The sequence below is a fragment of the Ovis canadensis genome, chromosome 8 (genome assembly GCF_042477335.2).
Source record: "Ovis canadensis isolate MfBH-ARS-UI-01 breed Bighorn chromosome 8, ARS-UI_OviCan_v2, whole genome shotgun sequence".
NCBI lineage: Eukaryota > Metazoa > Chordata > Mammalia > Artiodactyla > Bovidae > Ovis > Ovis canadensis.
Window position 1 is genome coordinate 72,318,074 of NC_091252.1, and position 23,171 is coordinate 72,341,244.

The 23,171-nt window shown below is 40.5% G+C and overlaps 1 protein-coding gene across 3 annotated transcripts; it reads right to left on the reverse strand.

Annotated features, from left to right (window-relative positions):
* Positions 1-1,339: 1,339 nt before the first annotated feature.
* On the reverse strand, positions 1,340-21,707 carry MTFR2 (mitochondrial fission regulator 2). 3 transcript variants are annotated; one of them, XM_069598501.1, is made up of 8 exons: positions 18,245-21,707; positions 17,011-17,123; positions 10,647-10,751; positions 10,086-10,198; positions 8,333-8,568; positions 6,245-6,599; positions 3,212-3,399; positions 1,340-2,228 (listed from the first exon to the last, which is right to left on the reverse strand). In XM_069598501.1, exons 2-7 carry the CDS (start codon positions 17,071-17,073, stop codon positions 3,213-3,215), a joined length of 1,059 nt encoding a protein of 352 aa, XP_069454602.1. In that variant the 5' UTR covers positions 17,074-17,123; positions 18,245-21,707; the 3' UTR covers positions 1,340-2,228; position 3,212. The 3 variants fall into 3 exon arrangements, with proteins under 3 accessions (XP_069454602.1, XP_069454604.1, XP_069454603.1); XM_069598503.1 differs by having other exon boundaries at positions 18,024-19,906; XM_069598502.1 differs by having other exon boundaries at positions 17,956-19,812.
* Positions 21,708-23,171: the final 1,464 nt, after the last annotated feature.

Below are 23,171 nucleotides of genomic sequence, written 5' to 3' on the forward strand. Positions count from 1 at the left end.
TTCACAATATGTTTAGACAAGCTTAAAATTTTATAAACAACATGTAGGTATTAATTTATATATAGATTCATGATGAAAGCCTAAACCCTCACAAACTCTACAGTCAACATTAAGTCACAAGGAGCCCAAGTACAGGCCAGTCAAAAGGCCTCCCAGAGGGGAATTTCATGGCATGGTCTTGTGTTGTCCAGGACACTGCAAGTCACCCTTCTAAATAGAGGTGTTAGTCATTTGGTCCAACTCTTTCCGACCCCACAGTGCAGCCCACCAGGCTCCTCTGTCCATGGAATTCTCCAGGCAAGAATACCGGAGTGGGTTGCCATTCCCTTCTCCAAGGGATCTTCCAGACACAGGGATCAAATCTGGATCTCCTGTATTGCAGGCAAGTCTGAGCCACCAGGGAAGCTAATAGAGGTAAGCCCAAGGTCAACTCAATTCTGATGCATCCTAGTGCTGACATGTGCTTTAGGCAAGCAGGAAATCCATTCTGAAGTAGAAAAGAAAAGCGCCCTTCCCCTAAAAAACCAACTTGAGATTTCTTAGGAAATAGATCTCACTTGGCAGAAAATAGTATCTTCAAAATGTTCCTGCAATGCAAAACTGCCCTACGGGATAAAAACTAGTGATTTCAGAGGAAGAGGGACTCTAATTCGAAGTACAAGATGAGAAGAGGCAGAATGGGGACAGTGTCTAGAAGGGGCGGGAACAATAGCAGGAACAAACTACTGAGAAGTGTCAGAAGATTACACAGAGGGAATAACAGGCAGGTACGAAAGCCACACTGGTGTACTTGCTGTATCACTATGAGTGCTTTTGGCTGCAAATAACAGAAAACCCACTCAGCATTTTTTTTAATCTTTCTCATGTAATAAGTCTAGAGATGGCTTTTGCTGGTATTAGTTCAACAGCTCAGTGATGTCTTTGAATCACATTTCTGTGATTCAAAGCCTATTCCTCGTGGTCATAAGATGAATGCAGCATAGCCAGGCCTAACTAGAAGGTACTGGGTGAAAGGGGCTGGACATGGAGATAACCAGGCAGCCAATTCTCGACACCATGACATGAAAATGGTAAGCAAACGGGCTTTTTCAAAAGGAGAGAGCTTCCAAAATGGGTGGGTGCTGAGTCCATCCAAATGGAACCTAAGCTCCATTTCTAGGGAAACATGGAAATTCCCACACACATTAGTGTAATGGCAGAGGAAAAAAACACCTATTCCAAACTTATGTGTTTCATCGTATTGACCAAGAAACTAACTACACAATTCTCTTTCCCCCCAAAAGTTTAGACTTCCTAAATGTAGTGAGAAGAAAACATGAATTTGAAGCGCTATAAAACACAAGTTCAAAAAGGCGTATTTATTTACAAAGGAACAGAGCATAATAAAGAACAAAGGAAATAAAATGATAGGTGTACATATATACATAGCAAGTGAGGGCAAAACTTATCAAGAAGATTCTTTAAATACTTCTACAATCGAGCATTTAATAGTCAAAATCAGCTTCTAAGAATAATTCTTTATCACCTCAAGTGTTTTATGGGGTTCAATCTATGATTCAAAGTATGACTCTCTTAGTGAAAAAAATTATAATTTTATATTCTTTGAAAATCTCCAAGTTGCTGGAGGCCAGGTAAACCATATCACTACCAATCTTTAAAAGACTGAAAGACTCTTAAATAAGCAAGTCATAACTGATTTAAGAAATTTTAAAAAACCCAAATGTACTATCATCGGCTGCGTAGTACAATACAGACTTAGTTTATATTACTTTCTTAATCCACTAAATGGTTTCTGTTACCTTATAATGAGATCTTACCTTTCTCAAATGAGAAACATTAAATTGTTTACGATTTAGCTCTTAGGAAAATCATTCAAAGTATTTATTCAGCTTTAATAAACTTAACATATGCGGGGAAAAATGAAAAAGATCCATGCACCTGACTATCATCAGTGGCCCGTTAACTGGTGGATCTTATAAGACCAGACACAGGTCAAGATCCTTCAGACCTCTGCACTAACATACCCCATTATATGGACTGCATTTAAATTCATTGACAGGAGATGCGATCCTTTCGCAGGCAGGGAGAGGCATGCAGGCATCCTTCTGCAGTCCTGCCTTCTAGGTGTAGACACGGCCCCTGTTGCTCACGGCTTGGTCTATACCTGCTGGGTTTATTGGCTCTTCCTTTAATTCAACATACTTCTGACTTGAGATATGGTGTCCAAACTGAAACAAAGCAAATGTGTAATACATTATTCTGATGTAAAAAAACAGAATAGTAACACAAGCACCAAATGACCCTATCAGGCTTAATTCATTCAACAGTAAGTAGTTGTTTGAGAGTGGGCTATGTGTCACGCCGCCTGCTCAGGGCTGGGGTCATGGAAGGTGAGACCTCAGTTCTGCCGGAACTGACAGAGTAGAACAGTTCTCCTCTGCTCTGCTGTGCTCTGTGAGTTGTCATCTGCTTTTTAGCTTCCACCCCTCCTCCTTTGCCTCTCCAGTGCCACCCACCGGACTTTAGACTCTGTCCCTCTTTCACTCTCCCCTTGTTCCCATGGCTTAATCTTCTTTACTTCCTCAACTAAACTACGAGATGGGAAACCACCCCCCAAATTAGGATTATATCTGAAGTAAAGCAAAGAGGCTTCAAATAAGGAGCAATCTTCAGAGTTAAGAGTTGAAATATATTGTGAATTTTTTTAAGTGTCCAGGGAGCATGGTCATCGAAGGTAATTATGATCTCACTTGCTTTGTTAAGCACAATTATAAATATTCTATTTATCTAAATAATCCAGTCTTTACATGTGACGAGGAAAAATACTGGGAGTATTCACATTTAGATACGGTTAGGTTGAATCTATTACATCATTCCTCTCTGGTCCTCTCAAAGTTAGACGCCCAGCTCATACTGGGTGGCAACAGTGACAGGCAGCAATGTCAAGTTAGCACGTATCCAGGATAAACCATTACAAACTTATGCAAAAGTATTTTTCAAATCAAATGTTTTATCTCAAAAAATGTCATAGTATGCTAAAAGCTAAAATGAGCATGGAAGTGAAAGTCAGTACAAACAACCAGAACATTAGCAGCACACAGTATCAACAAACAATTTTATGGTCCAGTCCACATAATTACTTCAAGAGAATTTGAAGGTAAAGATACATCATGAACAGAATGCATGAGAAAAACTGAAAATTTAACCTTACATTATAAGTGCACCCTTGAAGTTTCTGGACTAGAAAATGGAGAAGACTCCCAACAATTATCTTCTTTCTCAAAGGAATCTTCTTCTTGGAATGCAAATTTCTGCCTAAGTGCATGGGATATTAGGGACACTGGATCCCAAGGTGAGTCTTCTCTTTTCCTTTTATGAATAGGTCTGCCTCCAGGGGACCTTTAAAAAAATGGAATAACTTAAAACTTTGTGTATTAAGTTCCTTATTGAAGAGCTTCCCAGGTGGCACTAGCGGTAAAGAACCCGCCTGCCTGTGCAGGAGATGTGAGAGACACAGATTGGATCCCTGGGTCAGGAAGACTCCCTGGGGAGGGCATGGCAACCCACTCTGATTGAATTCTGGAGAATCTTGTGGACAGAGGAGACCAGCAGGTCCCAGTCCATGGGGTCACAAACAGTTGGACACAACTGAAGCAACTGAGCACATAAGCCTTGACAAGCATAGCAAAAATATAAGCATTATATAGCAGAAATAGAAGCATAATATATCATAATCTACTTCATCTTCAAAAGATTGGAATGTTTTGGCTTAGGACAACAAATATAAGGGTGCAATGGATTAGGAATCAGAAAGCTGAGAAACCATATGGGGCTCTACCACAATCCATTATAACCTGGGATTTATCAAATATCATCTTTGTTTTTTCATTTTCTAATTCTCCAGTGGGTAGAAAAGTTTAAAGAAAAATTTAGTAACTTTTAAAAGGACTATGGAGTTCACGAAAAGAAACACATCAGGCTCTTTGTTCACTCACTCAGTCTTAATGCTGACTATTTTGCCAGGCTCCATTTTTACATTTTGGGGGTAAAGAGGTAATCCTGCTCCCATGGAACACTCTAGCGGCAGGAGTTCATCAGTGAACAAGTAAGCAAGAACATTTGGGGCAGCAATTAGTGCTGTTAATAAAATAAAAGCGGGAGGGACTTTCCTGGTGGTCCAGTAGCTAAGACTCCCCACTCCCAATGTAGGGGCCCCAGGTTTGAGCTCCAGTCAGGGAACTAGATTCCACTGCCACAACTAAGAGTTCGCATGCTGCAACTAAGACTTAGCACAGCCAAATATGTATTTTTTAAAATAAAAAATAAATAAAAGAGGGAAGTGTGATAGTGGCTAGGATAAAGCGCTTTGGATGAGATGCTGAGGGGATAAGTCTCTTAAAGGATTTGCCACTCTTCTTAAGGAAACGACAAGCAGTCAGTTTTATTGTTAACATCCAATGGATGCATCAGAAAGGAGGCTGGCATCTGTTAGAAAGGGAAAACAGGTACAACTGGAGTGCAGTGAAGTAATATGGGAAGCAGGATGGGGTGTCAGAGGCACGAGGGCTGAATCCAGGCCACAGCAAGGTGTCAAGGTTTCATTCTAAGCGCAGTGAAAACCACCAAAGGATTTTCAGCAGGGGAATGGCATGATCTGACTTCTATTTTTAAAGATCACTCTGGTTATTATTCACATACGGAGAACAGACAAGCAGGCAAGAAGGAAAAGAGACTGACCAGTTAAGAGGTCACTGCCAAAGTCCAAATTATATAAAATGGTGGCTTAAAATGAAAGGTGGCAGTGGGGACCATTGAGGGTACATAGATTTGAGTGTGGCCTCCCCCCTCAAAAACTGATAACAGGAAAAACGCATAGAAGAATTGAAAAGGATTTTTTTTTTAAGTACAATAAAAAAGCAAAGAGAAAGAAATCAGAAGGGGAAAGATATGAAGATAAGACAAATAATTCTGGCATTCGAACTTCTAATAGGAGCTTCAAGAAAAGACGGAAAAATAGGAGACGTATCAGAAAAATATTATAAGAAATTTTCAAAAATAAAGGACAACTGATTGAGTCCATAAGTGATCAGCATGAGAAATTTTAAAAGAACACTCCAGGGCTCATCATCACGAATTTTGAGAACATCAGGATCTCAAATGCTTCAAGAATAAGGGAAACAGGGTTCATACATAGTATCAGGAATTAAAATGACATTAACCTTGCAACAGGAACACTGAGAGCTAGAAACCAACGAAATGATGTCTTCAAAATTCTGAGGAAAAACGATTTTCTGCCAATTATATATCAGCCAAACTAGCAAGTGTGAGAAATTTTTTTAAAAGTTTCAAATATGCAAGGTCTTAAAATAATTTAGCTTTTATGCATTCCTCAGGAAGCTACAGAAGATGGAACACCCAGGACATGGGTGATGCAACACTGGACAAACAGAATGTCTATGATGACAAAGGAAATCCTTAGGATAACAATGCAACAAGTAAGATTAGGGAAGGGCAGAGGGCTCCAAGAGGGGATTTCCAGGGGTTTGGGGGGAATTCAAAGAGGTAATAGTTAACTGCAATAAAAAATAAAATTAGTTAACAAATAAAACGTAATTGTATATGAAATAGCTTTCCTGTGAATGTTTATTATAATAAGGATATAAATTCTGAACATGGATTTAAGACTGTGACTTAACCATAATGGGAAGATGTGATAAGAAGTGTATGTGTGCATGTGTGTTAGGAGGTAGACTGTCTAAGAGAATGTATTTCAGATTTTTAACAATTCTAGTAAACATAACTAAAATACCAAAAAATAGCAAAAGTATAATGTTGTCTCAAAAGTATGAAGGTAAGACACTAGAAGAGTCACAAAAATTTGAAAATGATTCTCTCTTAGGAGCACTGTTTGGGGTGAAGAATAATCAAAGAGAAGACATATATGTTTGAAAGTGAAAGTGAAAGTGAACTTGCTCAGTCCTGTCCGACTCTTTGCGACCCCGTGGACTGTAGCCCACCAGGCTCCTCCATCCATGGGATTCTCCAGGCAAGAATACTGAAGTGGGTTGCCATTTCCTTCTCCAGGGGATCTTCCTGACCCAGGGATCAAACCCAGGTCCCCCGCATTGCAGGCAGATACTTTAACCCCTGAGGGAAGCCCTTATATAGGTTTACTTTGATAAAATAATTTATTTAAACACCACTGATAATATTCTGGTTCATTTTGCAAATTATGACAACATACCTTTCAATAGCACGTAGTTTAACCTTATTCATATCCTTTAGAACATCCAACATGTTTGGAACAGCTTCATTTTTCTGGTTTTTTGAATGATGATTATAACTGGTGTTCCTAGCATCTGGGTGCTGTTTTTTCACTTCAGTTGTTGAATTATCTGATGCACAAATATTATTAGATGCTGTTTTCAAGAGAGGAGAACATGGAGGCTGTACAGAAGAAATCTGAGGAGGCGGTGGTGGAGGAGGAGAAGAGGGAAGCACTGAACTTGAAAACGAATCTTGTTTGACATTGAGTTGAGTAGCCCCTGATGATGGCTTTTGTCCAAAACCACTAGGCCTGTCATTCAAGTCCAGGAAACCTAGAGAAAATTTAGTCTGTTGAAAAATCATACAAAACTGTCTCTGATATAACATGTAACACTAATTAGAATCAAAATAGGAACAATTTCTGTAATGCTATCAAAACAAATGACACGGTGGCCAAGAAGGAGAATCAACCCCATCTGCTTAGCAATTTTTGGAAGAGTCAAGCAAGTAGTAAATTTCTTTTTAATCCAATTAGGGTTCTCTGTGTAGGGGGAAGGGAGAGAATGTATTTCAAAGAGAAAATAAAAAATATTTTCAGTTACAATCTAAATTTCATCCTCAGTTTACAAAAGCTAAAACATGATCAACAGCTTGTGGCTAGAAACACATGAACTGATATATTCACTCTATGATGACACTGTAGAAACACCCAGACACATATTTTCTAGGCAAGAGCCTAAGATGGATACCAAATACTTAAATTTTTTACAACAGATTTGCTCCTAAAATCATATGTAACATGACTACTTTTTAAAAAGTGTATATATAATCTCATTTATTCTATAGTAACATATACTATATAATATTTCATATAAATTGTAAATATATAATACTAAACAAATATGGGTTATAAACAAATCATATATGTGTTCATATAGGTGTTTCTACATACATACAGATACCGTGTTTGTATATTTTATTTAAAGCAAGTCACATCTCTAAAAATTTGAGAGAATCATCTAGAAAACAGTATTCACCTAGATTTGATGGAAGCATAGCAGCAATAACTTCAAACAGCAAATATATGAACCTCAAACCTATACTCTTCTCTCAAATTAATGCATCCCTCTGCTTAAATTTCTAACGATTTTCTAAAGACTCAGTAAAGCTTACAGTCGTCCATCTATATCCTCACCCATATCCTCTACATCTGCAGATTCAAAAAACTGCCAATTGAAAATATTCTTTTTTTTAAATATCGTATGTGAAACGCCAGTCCAGGTTCGATGCATGATACAGGATGCTCGGGGCTGGTGCACTGGGATGACCCAGAGGGATGGTATGGGGAGGGAGGTGGGAGGGGGGTTCAGGATGGGGAACACGTGTATACCCGTGGCGGATTCATGTTGATGTATGGCAAAACCAATACAATATTGTAAAGTAATTAGCCTCCAATTAAAATAAATAAATTTATATTAAATAAATAAAATAATATGATAATTTAAAAAAATTCCAGGATAGTTTCAAAAAGTCAAACTTGATCTGCTACGCACTAACAACCGTTTACATAGCAATTCCATTGTATTTACAATGATTTGCATTTTATTAGGTATTATAAGTAATGAGAGATGATTTAAAGTATACAGGAAGATGGAGGATGTGACAGGTTATATATAAATATGCCATCTTATATAAGGGACGTAAGTATCCTTGGATTTTGGTGGCCACAGGGGTCCTAGAACCAAAATGCTGAGGGACAACTGTACTTGGAAAATAGGCTTTTAAATATAAAACTACAATCTTTGGCAGCATAGCTAGCTCTTCTTTAAACCAAAGCCATTCTGGTCACTACAAATGCATCTTAATTTATTCTTAATAAACATCAGCAGTTATATATATACATATATTTACATGCACACACACACGCAACATCCTTTCATATTCCATGTCATTCAGAGGATACGTTAGCAGCAAACATTCTTTTCTTACTTAGAACTTTCTTACTTAGAACTTAAAATACTAGAGGAGTATCATCCAACCAAAACAAAAACCCAATGTTACTTACCAGCTTTTGTACTGTTTCCCAGTTCTTGCCGTCCCACAATTGCAGCAATCTGAGAGCGAAGAAAAGCTAGCTCATCTTCAAGGGCAGCTATCTTTTTAATTGCAGTTTCACTTTTAGGCCAATCATTTTTTCTTGGTTTGTTATGCCTTACAGCAGGTGTCAATGGACCTTCAACTAGTTGCAAAGGATGAAAAGATGCAATTTTCTCCTCTTCTTCATTTTTCCATGTACTATTTCTATGGGTGGAATGAAGGAAAAAACAAATAGATGGGGGAAGGAAAATTTTCTAAGAGAAATAATTTCTTTCAGTCAAAGAACAAAAACACCAAAACAAAATCAGAATAGCTCTCTTTACTCTATAACTATCTGTAGACTCACTAAGGACAAACAGTATCTTACACAACTTTGTATCCTCAATACCCAGAACAGAATGTTGCCTTTAGCAGGTGACCAAAAGTGATCAGTGAATAAAGGGACACATCTTGCTTTCAAACTGTAAACCAGAAATAATTATCCTATAATTGTTCTGTTAATATCAAACCATACAAATGGATTTATTTAGAAATAATTTATTTAGAAATTCTACATATTTGGAATATAAGGCTTGAAAGGATTCCATGTTATACTGGGGTAAGTACTCTAATTTTTTGAAAATTTATAAACCAGCTTTACATAGAATAAATTTAAGCAGAAATTTTGAATAATTGACCTTTATTGTACTAACAGCCTGTATCTGAATACACCAACACCTAAGTTAGTATTCCCAACCAGTAAAACATCCAAATGATGAAATATATTTAACATCATTGCCTAGTATATAGTAAACACTGTATAAATTTTGGTTAAATATATAAAACAAAATAGATCTAATATTGGACGTCCCTGGTGGTCCAGTGGTTAAGAATTCACCTGCCAATGCAGGGAACACGAGTTTGATCCCTGGTCAGGAAGATTCCCCTTGCCGAGGGGCATAGTGGACTGTGCACCACAACCGCGGAGCCTGTGCTCCAGAGCCCACAAGATGCAATCTACCCAGCTCGCGCTCTGCAACAAGAGGCTACCACAGTTAGAAGCCCCGGCACTACAACTTGAGAGGAGGCCCCGCTCTCTACTACTAGAGAAAGCCCACAGAAAGCAACGAAGACCTAGAGTAGCCAGAACTAAATAATTTAAAAGAAAAATAGATCCAGTATTTAGTATACAGGAAAGAGCTTTCTCCTAAAAATGAATGCAGTGATCTTCAAACCCTTTTAATATCATTCCTTCATAGGCTAGGGTTAGGTTTAAACATCGTTAAGAAAAGCCAAAAACGAAAAAAAAACACCAGTCATCCTTATCATGAAGACATTAGTAGGACTCAGTGTACTACTGCTGCTGCTAAGTCGCTTCAGTCGTGTCCGACCCCATAGACGACAGCCCATCAGGCTCCCCTATCCCTGGGATTCTCTAGGCAAGAACACTGGGGTGGGTTGCCATTTCCTTCTCCAATGCATGAAAGTGAAAAGTCAAAGTGAAGTCGCTCAGTCGTGTCCGACTCCCAGCCACCCCATGGACTGCAGCCAACCAGGCCCCTCCATCCATGGGATTTTCCAGGCAAGAGTACTGGAGTGGGGTGCCACTGCCTTCTCCAAGTGTACTACAAAGCTAGACAAAATAAATGAAAAGCCTCACTTAGTCTGAACACACTTCAACACCGGCAAGAATTCAGATTGTAGCCCACACCCCACTTTTTCAAGATACGTAGAAAAATTACCGAAATCTGAGATAACTGGCTTCTTCATCATTTGCCACACACCAAACGTCAGCAAAAGACGGAACTACAGAGCCACAGTTAGCCGGGTCCACAGAGTTCAAGAGCGGAACCAGCTAAAGGGAAAAAGGGAAAAGAAAGTCAGAGCTCTGCGGGCAGTCAGGGGGATACACATGCCTGTGGAAACCACCTACACAAGTGTGAAAAGGAGAAAGGATATGCAAGAGGAAAACATACACCTGTTAGCAAAAAAAAGGGCTCAGGAAAACACAGTTCTAAAGTCTATGCATACAGCACTGTTCTCTCCCCTAGGAATGTCATCCAACATAAAACGCAGACTAAAAGAATCAAAGAAACGACTCAGGGGTTTCTTCACATCTGCCAATCTTTGGATATAATTAAAGCAATAAAGACAAAAACACAGATGAAATGACTTGTTTCCAAGATAAGCTACAGGTTTTTGGTTTGCAGGAAACATTTCTTCTTCTATTCCAGTCTATGTCCCTATTTCCCTATAGAAATTTTTATACATGGTACTTAAATAATACACGTTGACTGACTTACCTCAAAATTAGGCCTGGGACAAGGTTCTAAAGGAAGAAGTTTCCCAATGATACGAACAATACTCCGAGCTGATCCATAGTCTTTATTTTCCCAAATGCGTAAAACCTATTTAAACATAAATCATTATTTAAAAAGTAGTACTCTGTTGAGCATGTTTATATTGCTTAAGAAAAGAACAAATGTTAAAGATAGGATAGCATTTATTTTTTAAAAAAATATAGCATTGCATGCTTTTAAATTATTTTCTTCAAAGAATCAAACTATTCACATGTATTTTTTAAAAAGTGGGGGTACAGGGGAGTGCAGCTGAGGGAGGCAGTTAACATAAGCATATTCCAGGAAGAAGATCTTTTGAGAAAGCACCACAAATTCATTTCCCTTTATTTCTGGTAATGACCAAATACCCTGGGGAACTTTATTAAAAACTGACAATGTCAATTTCTCAAGCAATGAAGTAATACAGAGTATACTCATGTAATTTCCTTTAAAGGGGTGAATAAATGAATCATGCCCTAAACAATTTAAGAATGCTTTCAGTTCAGTTCAGTTCAGTCGCTCAGTCGTGTCCGACTCTTTGCAACCCCATGAATCGCAGCACGCCAGGCCTCCCTGTTCATCACCATCTCCCGGAGTTCACTCAGACTCATGTCCATCGAGTCCGTGATGCCGTCCAGCCATCTCATCCTCAGTCGTCCCTTTCTCCTACTGCCCCCAATCCTTCCCAGCATCAGAGTCTTTTCCAATGAGTCAACTCTTCGCATGAGGTGGCCAAAGTACTGGAGTTTCAGCTTCAGCATCATTCCCTCCAAAGAAATCCCAGGGTTGATCTCCTTCAGAATGGACTGGTTGGATCTCCTTGCAGTCCAAGGGACTCTCAAGAGTCTTCTCCAACACCACAGTTCAAAAGCATCAATTCTTCAGCGTTCAGCCTTCTTCACAGTCCAACTCTCACATCCATACATGACCACAGGAAAAACCATAGCCTTGACTAGACAGACCTTAGTCGGCAAAGTAATGTCTCTGCCTTTGAATATGCTATCTAGTTTGGTCATCACTTTTCTTCCAAGGAGTAAGCGTCTTTTAATTTCATGGCTGCAGTCACCATCTGTGGTGATTTTGGAGCCCAAAAAAATAAAGTCTGACACTGTTTCCACTGTTTCCCCATCTATTTCCCATGAAGTGATGGGACCGGATGCCATGATCTTCGTTTTCTGAATGTTGAGCTTTAAGCCAAATTTTTCATTCTTACTTATGTAGTATTGGCACAAAAACAGACATGAAGATCAAAAGAATAGAACAGAGAGCCCAGAAATAAACCCACCCATGCACGATCAATTAATCTATGATAGAGGAGGCAAGAATATACAATGGAGAAAAGACAGTCTCTTCAGCAAGTGGTGCTGGAAAGATGCACAGCTACATGCAAATCAATGAAATTAGAACACTCCCTTACAACACGCATAACAATAAACTCAAAATGATTTAAAGACCTAAACATAAGATATGATACCATAAAACTCTCAGAACACAACATAGGCAAAATACTCTGACATAAATTCTAGCAATATTTTCTCAGATTGGTCTCCTAAGGCAAAAGAAATAAAAGCAAAAACAAACGGGATCTAATCAAACTCAGAAGCTTTAGCACCACATGAAAACCGTAAACAAAACAAAAAGACAACCTACAGAATGGAGGAAAACATTTGCAACCAACAACTGGATAATATCCAAAACATACAAACAGCTTATACAACTTTCTAGTAGCTACATTTGAAGACTAGAAAGAAACAAGTGAAATTAATTTCCTTAATGTATTTAATTCATATGTGCATATTATGTCAATGTGAAATCAACATTTTTTAAAAACAATGCCATTATTTTATAATACATTCCAGACTAAATCTTCAAAATCCATTGTATATTTTATACCTATAACAGATCTCAACTTAGACATTTCAAGTATTTTAAAGTGACATTCACACTGATCAGCACAGCCTATGGTACAGAAGCCCGACTTAATTAACATAATTATCTCTGTGGCTCTGCAGATCACTCACAGGTGCACCCTTGCTAAGAACCACAGGCCTAGAGGCTCCACTACAGTGAGGGCCACTAATGTCACACACACTCACATAACTCCAGGATAATGTGAATGTCTTGCTCTACAATTTCCGTTCTGCCAAACTTCTGTCCTTCTCTCTCATTCCTTATTGCCACTAACCATCTTCACCACTCTTACGATTTCACCTCCCTCTTCTATTTCTGCTCTGGCACTCTCCTACTGACTTCACTGACTTTCCTACTAAGTAGGGATTTTCAAGTTGTTTCAGTGATATGTTCAGTTCATTTCAGCCGCACAGTCATGTCCGACTCTGCAACTCAATGAATCGCAGCACGCCAGGCCTCCCTGTCCATCACCAACTCCTGGAGTCCACCCAAACCCATGTCCATTGTGCCGGTGATGCCATCCAACCATCTCATCCTCTGTCGTCCCCTTCTCCTCCTGCCCTTAATCTTTCCCAGCAGCAGGGTCTTTTCAAATGAGTCAGCTCTTTGCATCAGGTGCCCAAAGTATTGGAGTTTCAGCTTCAACATCAGTCCTCCCAATGAACACTCAAGACTGATTTCTTTTAGGATGAACTGGTTGGGTCTCCTTGCAGTCCAAGGGACTCTCAAGAGTCTTCTCCAACACCACAGTTCAAAAGCATTAATTCTTTGGCCCTCAGCTTTCTTTATAGTCCAACTCTCACAACCACACGTGACCAATGGAAAATCCATAGCCTTGACTAGACGGACCTTTGTTGACAAAGTAATGTCTCTGCTTTTCAATATCCTGTCTAGGTTGGTCATAGCTTTTCTTCCAAGGAGTAAGCGTCTTTTAATTTCATGGCTGCAATCACCATCTGTGGTGATTTGCAAGCCCAGAAAAATAGTCAGCCACTGTTTCCCCATCTTTTTGCCATGAAGTGATGGGACCAGATGCCATGATCTTCGTTTTCTGAATGTTGAGCTTTAAGCCAAATTTTTCACTCTCTCTTTCACTTTCATCAAGAGGCTCTTTAGTTCTTCATCTTCTGCCATAAGGCTGGTGTCATCCGCATATCTGAGGTGACTGATATTTCTCCCAGCAATCTTGATTCCAGCTTGTGCTTCCTCCAGCCCAGCATTTCTCATGTACTCTGCATAGAAGTTAAATAAGCAGGGTGACAATATACAGCCTTGACATACTCCTTTTCCTATTTGGAACCAGTCTGTTGTTCCATGTCCATTCTAACTGTTGCTTCCTGACCTGCCTATAGGTTTCTCAAGAGGCAGGTCAGGTGGTCTGGTATTCCCATCTCTTTCAGAATTTTCCACAGTTTATTGTGATTCACACAGTCAAAGGCTTTGGCATAGTCAATAAAGCAGAAATAGATGTCTTTCTGGAACTCTCTTGCTTTTTCCATGATCCAGCGGATGTTGGCAATTTGATCTCTGGTTCCTCTGCCTTTTCTAAAACCAGCTTGAACATCTAGAAGTTCACAGTTCACATATTGCTGAAGCCTGGCTTGGAGAATTTTGAATGTTACTTTACTATTGTGTGAGATGAGTGCAATTGTGCGGTAGTTTGAACATTCTTTGGCATTGTCTTTCTTTGGAATTGGAATGAAAACTGACCTTTTCCAGTACTGTGGCCACTGCTGAGTTTTCCAAATTTGCTGGCATATTGAGTGCAGCACTTTCACAGCATCATCTTTCAGGCTTTGAAATAGCTCCACTGGAATTCCATCACCTCCACCAGCTTTGTTTATAGTGATGCTTTCCAAGACCCGCTTGACTTCACATTCCAGGATGTCTGGCTCTAGGTGAGTGATCACACCATCATGATTATCCGTGTCGTGAAGATCTTTTTTGTACAGTTCTTCTGTGTATTCTTGCCACCTCTTCTTAATATCTTCTGCTTCTGTTAGGTCCATAGCATTTCTGCCCATTATCGAGCTCATCTTTGCATGAAATGTTCCCTTGGTATCTTTAATTTCCTGCAGAGATCTCTAGTCTTTCCCATTCTGTTGTTTTCCTCTATTTCTTTGCAATGATAGCTGAGGAAGGCTTTCTTATCTCTTCTTGCTATTCTTTGGAACTCTGCATTCAGATGCTTATATCTTTCCTTTTCTCCTTTGCTTTTTGCTTCTCTTCTTTTCACAGCTATTTGTAAGGTCTCCTCAGACAGCCACTTTGCTTTTTTGCATTCTTTTCCATGGGGATGGTCTTGATCCCTGTCTCCTGTACAATGTCACGTACCTCCATCCACAGTTCATCAGGCACTCTATCAGATCTATTTCTCTCCTTAAATCTATTTCTCACTTCCACTGTATAATCATAAGGGATTTGATTTAGGTCATACCTGAATGGTCTAGTGGTTTTCCCTGCTTTCTTCAATTTAAGTCTGAATTTGGCAATAAGGGTTCATGATCTGAGCCACAGTCAACTTCCAGTCTTGTTTTTGCTGACTGTATAGAGCTTCTCCATCTTTGGCTACAAAGAATATAATCAATCTGATTTCGGTGTTGACCATCTGGTGATGTCCACATGTAGAATCTTCTCTTGTGTTGTTGGAAGAGGGTGTTTGCTATGACCAGTGTGTTCTCTTGGCAAAACCCTATTAGCCTTTGCCCTGCTTCATTCTGTATTCCAAGGCCAAATTTGCCTGTTACCCCAAGTGTTTCTTGACTTCCTACTTTTGCATTCCAGTCCCCTATAATGAAAAGGACATATTTTTTTGGATGTTAGTTCTAAAAGGTCTTCACTGAACCATTCAACTTCAGCTTCTTCAGTGTTACTGGTTGGGGCATAGACTTGGATTACTGTGATATTGAATGGTTTGCCTTGGAAACGAACAGAGATCATTCTGTCGTTTTTGAGATTGCATCCAAGTACTGCATTTCGGACTCTTTTGTTGACCATGATGGCTACTCCATTTCTTCTGAGGGATTCCTGCCCACAGTAATACATATAATGGTCATCTGAGTTAAATTCACCCATTCCAGCCCATTTTAGTTCGCTGATTCCTAGAATGTCGACGTTCACTCTTGCCATCTCCTGTTTGACCACTGCCAATTTGCCTTGATTCATGGACCTGACATTCCAGGTTCCTATGCAATATTGCTCTTTACAGCATCGGACCTTGCTTCTATCACCACAGCTGGTTATTGTTTTTGCTTTGGCTCCATCCCTTCATTCTTTCTGGAGTTATTTCTCCACTGATCTCCAGTAGCATATTGGGCACCTACTGACCTGGGGAGTTCCTCTTTCAGTATCATTTTGCCTTTTCATACTGTTCATGGGGTTCTCAAGGCAAGAATACTGAAGCACATCTTCAACTATCCCTCGGTCTTGGTTTTTTTTAACCTCCTCAATTCTGAAATTCAAAATGCTTCATTATGGACATCCTCTATCATCAAAGTCAAATAACAAAAGTATATAGAAAACGCCAAATCTGAATCTCTTTTCTTTCCTACACCCAGAACCATATATCTAATAACCTGCAAGATATTTGTATTTATATATTCCAACAGATTTAACTTATCTCCCTAGGAGAAAGTAGTTCCTCATACTGAGTTGTCTATTTTTCATTAATGGCTCCATCATTCTTCAACTTACTTTTGTTCAAAATCCTTTACTTATCCTTGACTATTCTAATTCACCATACCAAATAGCAACAATTTGCCCACTCTGTGTATGCCCCTCCATTATTTTTGTGTCTGTCTTATATGTACTCTTGTAGCTGTATGTATATATTTCTCATATCTCACACTATATTTTGAGAATCATGAATACAAGAAAGATGTGCTGCCACCCTGCATCACTTACAGAACAATTGCACATTGTCTTAGATCTTAGATGTCATAGCTACTCAGTAAGTAGACAAAATCTGATTTATGATTCTCACACCTAAGTCAGCCTCTCTCCTGAATTTGCTGAACTACAAAATTCATCATTCTATAACAAATGTCAAGCATTTTTTTTCAACTTTTTATTTTATACTGTAGTATAGTTTATTGACTATGTTATGTTAGTTTCAGTTCAAATAAATCACCTTAAATAAAACCACTAGAATTTTTAAAATATTTTATCTATGAGGGTCATGTCTATCTTTTGCTTGGTTTTGATCTTTCATCAGCTTTTGACCCTTCAAGTAAATAGGTTCCTAATAATCACATCCTTTTTTTTTAACTCAAATTATCAAAGCTACACTACTGCAAACTTGCCTTTGTTACACCTTATACAGAAGTAACAATTTTGCCTTGAATGTTGACATATAAATCATTTCCAAAATAAGACCCCAAATACAACAGGTCCATTCAAATCCATTAAAAACATTTACCTGGTTTATGGGAACACCAAAATATTCCAGCATTTCTCTTAAGATACTCAATATGAATGACATTGATGAGGCAAATACAGAAGCAAATTCAAAGAAACATTGTTTCTTGATACCTTAAGGGGATAAAAATAAGAAAACATTACTCTTGATAAATAACTGTTGCACACACAAACAAAAAAGCCTTCCTTACACATTACACCATCAACTAAACTAATCTCTCTGGCCAGCATTATTTTGAGGTGAGGAGAGACAAAGAGGAATGGGAGAATGGGGAAGGGCTGGTTAAAACAAAACAAAACAAAACCAAAAAAAACCTTCAGTTTATCAGTTAAGTTGCATTAAAAATTCATAGAATTTGGGTTTTTTGGGGTTTTTTTTGTTTGTTTGTTTTTTTGAACCTCTTAAGGGACGCAGTGTTAGTGTGCTCAGCTGTTCGGTCGTATCCAACTCTTTGAGATCCCGTGGACTGTAGCCCACCAGGCTCCTCTGTCCACGGAATTTCCCAGGTAAGATTCCTGGAGTGGGCTGCCATAGGCTCCTTCAGGGGATCTTCCCAACCCAGGGCTCGAACTCACATCTACATCAGCAAGCGGATTCTTTACCAACGCACCACTTCGTTAATAAATATCAATCAAGGATAGACTGGAAACTTAGCAGGAAGCCTTCAAGTTAGTTGCAATAGCGAAAGCCAAAAGCTTCGCCTCCCTCGGAAAGCTCCGGCTGAGACTAAGCAGGGATGAGTTCAGCCCTTCCTTGAGAGCAGGCAGGCGGCCGACCAGAGACTTTGACCAAACAAAAGGAATGATAACACTTCCTTACTGACGTATCGGAGTACCAACCATCCCTCCTAGCTCATTCTAAAGATAAGGATTGTGCAGCCCAGATAGGTGACGTGACTTAGTCACCCAACTACTAAATAACAGACCGAGACTAGCTCCGGCTTACGTCACTCCCTGTGGCCCCAAGCGGCCTCGGGGTCTCTCCCGCTCGGTGATCACAGTCGCCTGGCTCACCTTCCTCCGAAGCCCAGCCTCCCGGCAACCACGGGAACTTCAAGCTACAGTCATTAAGGAACCTCGCGGCAGAATCCGCAGAGGACGAGGCCAGGCGTGCTCTCGCCCTGGTCCAGGAGCGCTTAGAGGTCCACACGTGCCCGCCCTCGCGCCCCGGCTTTCCTGCCACGGGCGGAAACACCACCTCCACTGGCCCCGGAATTGGCCCTGAAGGTCCTCACCCAGCGGGGTATCCGGGATGAAGATTCGGCGCTCCTCCAGTGCGACACTCAACCTGCGGCTTAGCCCTGATTGCTACTTCCGCGTCCCCGGACAAAAATTAAACTCCGCGGGCCTTGACCGAAGCCCGTTGTCATTGGACAAACCTTTAGGTCGTTGCTTGTGATTGGTTACGGAAGGTTATTTAGCCGCTCACGAAGCCCGTTGTCATTGGACAAACCTTTAGGTCGTTGCTTGTGATTGGTTACGGAAGGTTATTTAGCCACTCAAGGTCCTTTTCCTTCAGGAGGGCGGGCCTTTAGCGGGCCAGCCAATGGAAGCTTAGAGCCAACGGGTGGGCGTGGCAGATCGCACAAACATGGCGACGCATGCTCAGAAGGTGTGTCTAGGTTTCCCCAGTGCTGTCAAATACCTGCGTAGGAAGCCTGGAGTTGTGGAGTCTTATGGCCTTTGGCTCAGGCTCACGATCCCGAGTTCGTGCCCCGTACAGATCATCGCAGGGAAAGTGTATCGTCCTCTACATACAGACCCGAAGTGGGACCCCTCTCTCAAGTACGCCTGTCGTGGAGTGTCGCGATTTATTGTTAAATCATTCATCCATTCAGCGAACATCTGTTGTTTATGGGATTAGTGAACCAATGAAGTTGCTTAGTCATGTCCGATTCTTTGTGATCCCATGGACTGTGCCCTACCAGGCTCCTCCATCCGTGGAATTTTCCAGGCAATTCCAGTATTGGTGTGGGTTGCCATTTCCTTCTCCAGGGGATCTTCCCGACCCAGGGATCGAACCAGGTCTCCCGCATTGAAGGCAGACGCTTTACCGTCTGAGCCACCAGGAAAGCCCTGTTTAAGGGACTGCTGCTGCTGCTAAGTCGCTTCAGTCGTGTCCGACTCTGTGCGACCCCATAGACAGCAGCCCAACAGGCTCCCCCGTCCCTGAGATTCTCCAGACAAGAACACTGGAGCGGGTTGCTATTTCCTTCTCCAATGCATGAAAGTGAAAAGTGAAAGTGAAGTCGCTCAGTCGTGTCCGACTCCCAGCCACCCCATGGACTGCAGCCCACCAGGCTCCTCCGTCCATGGGATTTTCCAGGCAAGAGTACTGGATTGAGGTGCCATTGCCTTCTTTGGTTTAAGGGACTAGCAGGTGCTAAACACTGTCATCGAGAAATCTGCAGTATTCATGAAATTCTCCAGGTTATCTAGGCTATCAAATATGAGCCGGATGCTGACCTGGCCTAGCGGACAACGGTTAAGCGATTACCAAGTCCTGGCAGTTGATATCTCAATTTTGAGTTCTGATCTGAAGTTACTGGGCTTCATAAGAAACTACAGCTCCTGCTTTTCATATTTCAGCAAGAAATGCACTAGGGTGACATAATAATTTAAGATCAACTGTGTCTCCTGCTGACCAACACAATTTTTAAGTGGGAGAATTTTTCAACAAATTTCTCTGTGTCCACAGCATGTATTCATTCATCTAACACTGGATGTCTACTATGTGCAAGGAATCATTCTGACAATGAGAATGCAATTAGCAAGGCAGCTAAGATCCTTACCCTCCTGGAACTTACATTCTAGTGGAGACCTGAGGTTTCGCTGAACACCATATAAATCGCATGTCTCCACTCTCTTTCCATGATTTATTTTTCTTTACAGTACTCAAATCATGTAGTATTTATGCTCCACCTACTGCCAAACTAAACTCCAGAACAGGAACTCTGTCTTGACCCATGCTGTTATCACCATCATTTTAGAGGAATACCTGGTATATTTGATGAGCATTCAATTAAGAGTTTGTTGAATAAAATAGTTCTATATACCTAAGAGAAAACAGACACCAAGAATGATTTGACACTAAGAAACTGGCAGAACAATAGTGCTTATAGTCACAGGCCCCGTAGTATAAGCTAGATAAGCATGAAAGGAGCAGGAAAGGGCTGCTGGACAAATGTAAAAGAAAACAAATGGATCAGTGACCCTACATTAGATTTTTTTCAGCTTCCTTATCCTTCCCTTTTGCCTTTGCAAATACATGATGATCTTATAACTTCCTCTTTCCAATCTGATATCAAAACAGCAGACAATAGGGTCAAAAGGCAAAATATCCCTTGAAAGCATGAGAAGGAAAACCAGTAGTACTAACACACCTCCTTCAGGCTGCACTATTAACAGAATTCAACTGATCCAAGTGCAAGATGGGCCCAGGTCAAATGCTACCTCTTCCATGAATGCCTTGCTGACAACTTTCCTCTAACTTTTCAGAGATCCTTCCTCCATTTTATGTGTACTAAAACAGTCGAAGAATTGATACTTTTGAACTGTGGTGTTAAGAGAAGACTCTTGAGAGTCCCTTGGACTGCAAGGAGATCCAACCAGTCCATTCTGAAGATCAGCCCTGGGATTTCTTGGAAGGAATGATGCTAAAGCTGAAACTCCAGTACTTTGGCCACCTCATGCGAAGAGCTGACTCATTGGAAAAGACTCTGATGCTGGGAGAGATTGGGGGCAGGAGAAGGGGACGACAGAGGATGAGATGGCTGGATGGCATCACTGACTCGATAATCGCTGAGTCTGAGTGAACTCCAGGAGTTGGTGATGGACAGTGAGGCCTGGCGTGCTGCGATTCACGGGGTCGCAGAGTTGGACTCAACCGAGCGACTGAACTGAAAAAGTCATACATACCACATCTTGATAACCTTTTATGCGATATGAATTATTTTCCTATTACCTTTAAGTGAAATTACTGTCCTGAACTTTGAGAATGATGCAGAATTCAGTAAATCTTCTCTACCTTTTCTGTCATTTTTCAGTGGTGTTTGAAAATACGGTGGCATACTTTCTAAGCTCTTCCTGGCTATGTTCCCCTCTCCCAGTTGCATCTAGCCCCTTTTCATCTCCTATCTCTACTCTGCTCATTAAGATTCCTTTTAGTCCTTTCTTCACTGTGGGGTCCTGTCCTTAAAAGGGAGTCTTGTCTTGACAGGTCTACTTGAAGAGTTCACTGAGGTCAAGTGCTCCAGTCTCTCCATACTTACTGTGGGTACCTTGTGCTCACTACTGGAGAGGACAAGGCCCGAGTTTTGATAGGCTCATTTGAGAATTGCCTTTTCCAGCCTGTCAGATGCTACCCAACTCTTACTTTTACTCACACAGGAATCAGTACCAGGCAGGTTGGTGATGTGTCCCTATCCTGCTGCTGCTAAGTCACTTCAGTCATATCCAACTCTGTGTGACCCCACAGACGGCAGCCCACCAGGCTCCTCTGTCCCTGGGATTCTCCAGGTAAGAATTCTGGAGTGGGTTGCCATTTCCTTCTCTAATGCATGAAAGTGAAAAGTGAAAGGGAAGTCAGTCAGTAGTGCCTGACTCTTCGAGACCCCATGGACTGCAGCCCTCCAGGCTTCTCCGTTCATGGGATTTTCCAGGCAAGAGTACTGGAGTGGGGTGCCATCGCCTTCTCCCGCTACTTGCAGGTTAATGGGAAAAGCTTGTCACCTTTGGCTTTATTATCTAGATATATTTTTTCAGAATCATTAATAATACATTATTGTTAATCATCACACTAGGTACTATATTCTCAAGAGCAAGAAATTTTGATTCAACTTTAAACCCAATGTTAAGAATACTTTCCCAGTGAATAAATGGAGGTTGAGGGCTAGTTTAAACAAAGGCTAGAAAGCTAGGTACTTAATCTTGTGACAGCCCAGTTAGAAACCCATTAGTCTTCCGACACAAACCTCAATTTTAGGTGATTAGGAGAACTCCAATTATTGTAATTACCTTAAGTAATGTGGCAGGGTACAATGTTAACATTCTACCAAGTAGGTAATTGCCTGTCCATAGTATGTATGTCCTACACAACACATAATACTAATTGCTAAATGTTTATTCTAGCAAAGCATGACACATAAGCAGAATGAGTTGCCAGCCTCAAAGAATGAGGACAAGAGGAATTTTTTGATTTTTTGCTAAGATGTAAGATTTTAAGATAGGTAAATGAACAAGGAGTAGGATAAGGCAAAGGATTAAACACACACACACACACACACACAGCTCAGAGGAAATTCCTGTAGTTCATCCTAAGATTTAGGCAACAAGAAATCAAAGAAATTTTAAGTTAAAAAAACCTTTTCAACTGAAAAACATTTCATTGATGGCAATTAAAAGATGAAATTTAAAGGTCAAGATTTCCAAATTAGAAGACTGCTGCAGTAACTGAGGTTTATGAGCATCTTTACCAGTTATCACAGGGGTGAAAAGAGCTACACGTTGACTTTTAAAGTTGAGTATCATCACCAAATGTAAACACAAAATCACTGTATACTGACATTAACCAGTGAAATTCTGTTTTTAAAATAGTTTGGTTGCCTCGGGTATTAGTTGCATCATACAAGATCTTTCATTGTGGTGAGGGGACACTCTAGTTGTGGGCCCTAGATTCATTTAGGGACGTGGGCTCAGTTGCTCTGTGGCATGTGGAATCTTGGTTCCCCAACTAGGTATCAAATCTGTGTCCCTGCATTGCAAGGCGGATTCTTAACCACTGGACCACTAAGGAAGTCTCTAAATTACGTATTGTTTTATGACTCCACTTGGTGGTGATATTCAATTGCTTTCAAAAAAACTCCAAGTGCGTTTAACATTTCCCTCATAGCAGCCTCAGGAGTACCCTGGAAACTACATTTCTACAGAATTCCCCGAGTGTCCAGTGGTTAGGATTTGACGCTTTCATTGTCAGGGCCCAGACTCAATCCCTGCTTAGGGAACTAAGACTGCAAGCTGTGTGGCACAGCCAAAAATTTTCCTTTTCTGGTACAAATAAGCCAGAAAAATTATGGCCTCCCACAATCAAGGACTAAGTAAGATTCCAAGTAAACCAACATCTGGAGGGTGAGAGTGGTAATTTTACGTGGCTTTTCACAAGCC

Excerpts from the sequence above, each read along its gene's own strand:
- MTFR2 (XM_069598501.1), bottom strand. The coding sequence starts at position 17,073 with ATGTCATTCATATTGAGTATCTTAAGAGAAATGCTGGAATATTTTGGT. Across the intron at positions 6,600-8,332 it reads GGGAAACAGTACAAAAGCTG|GTTTCCTGGACTTGAATGAC; the intron begins GTAAGTAACATT and ends AATTTTCTCTAG. Across the intron at positions 3,400-6,244 it reads AAACTACGTGCTATTGAAAG|GTCCCCTGGAGGCAGACCTA; the intron begins GTATGTTGTCAT and ends ATTTTTTTAAAG.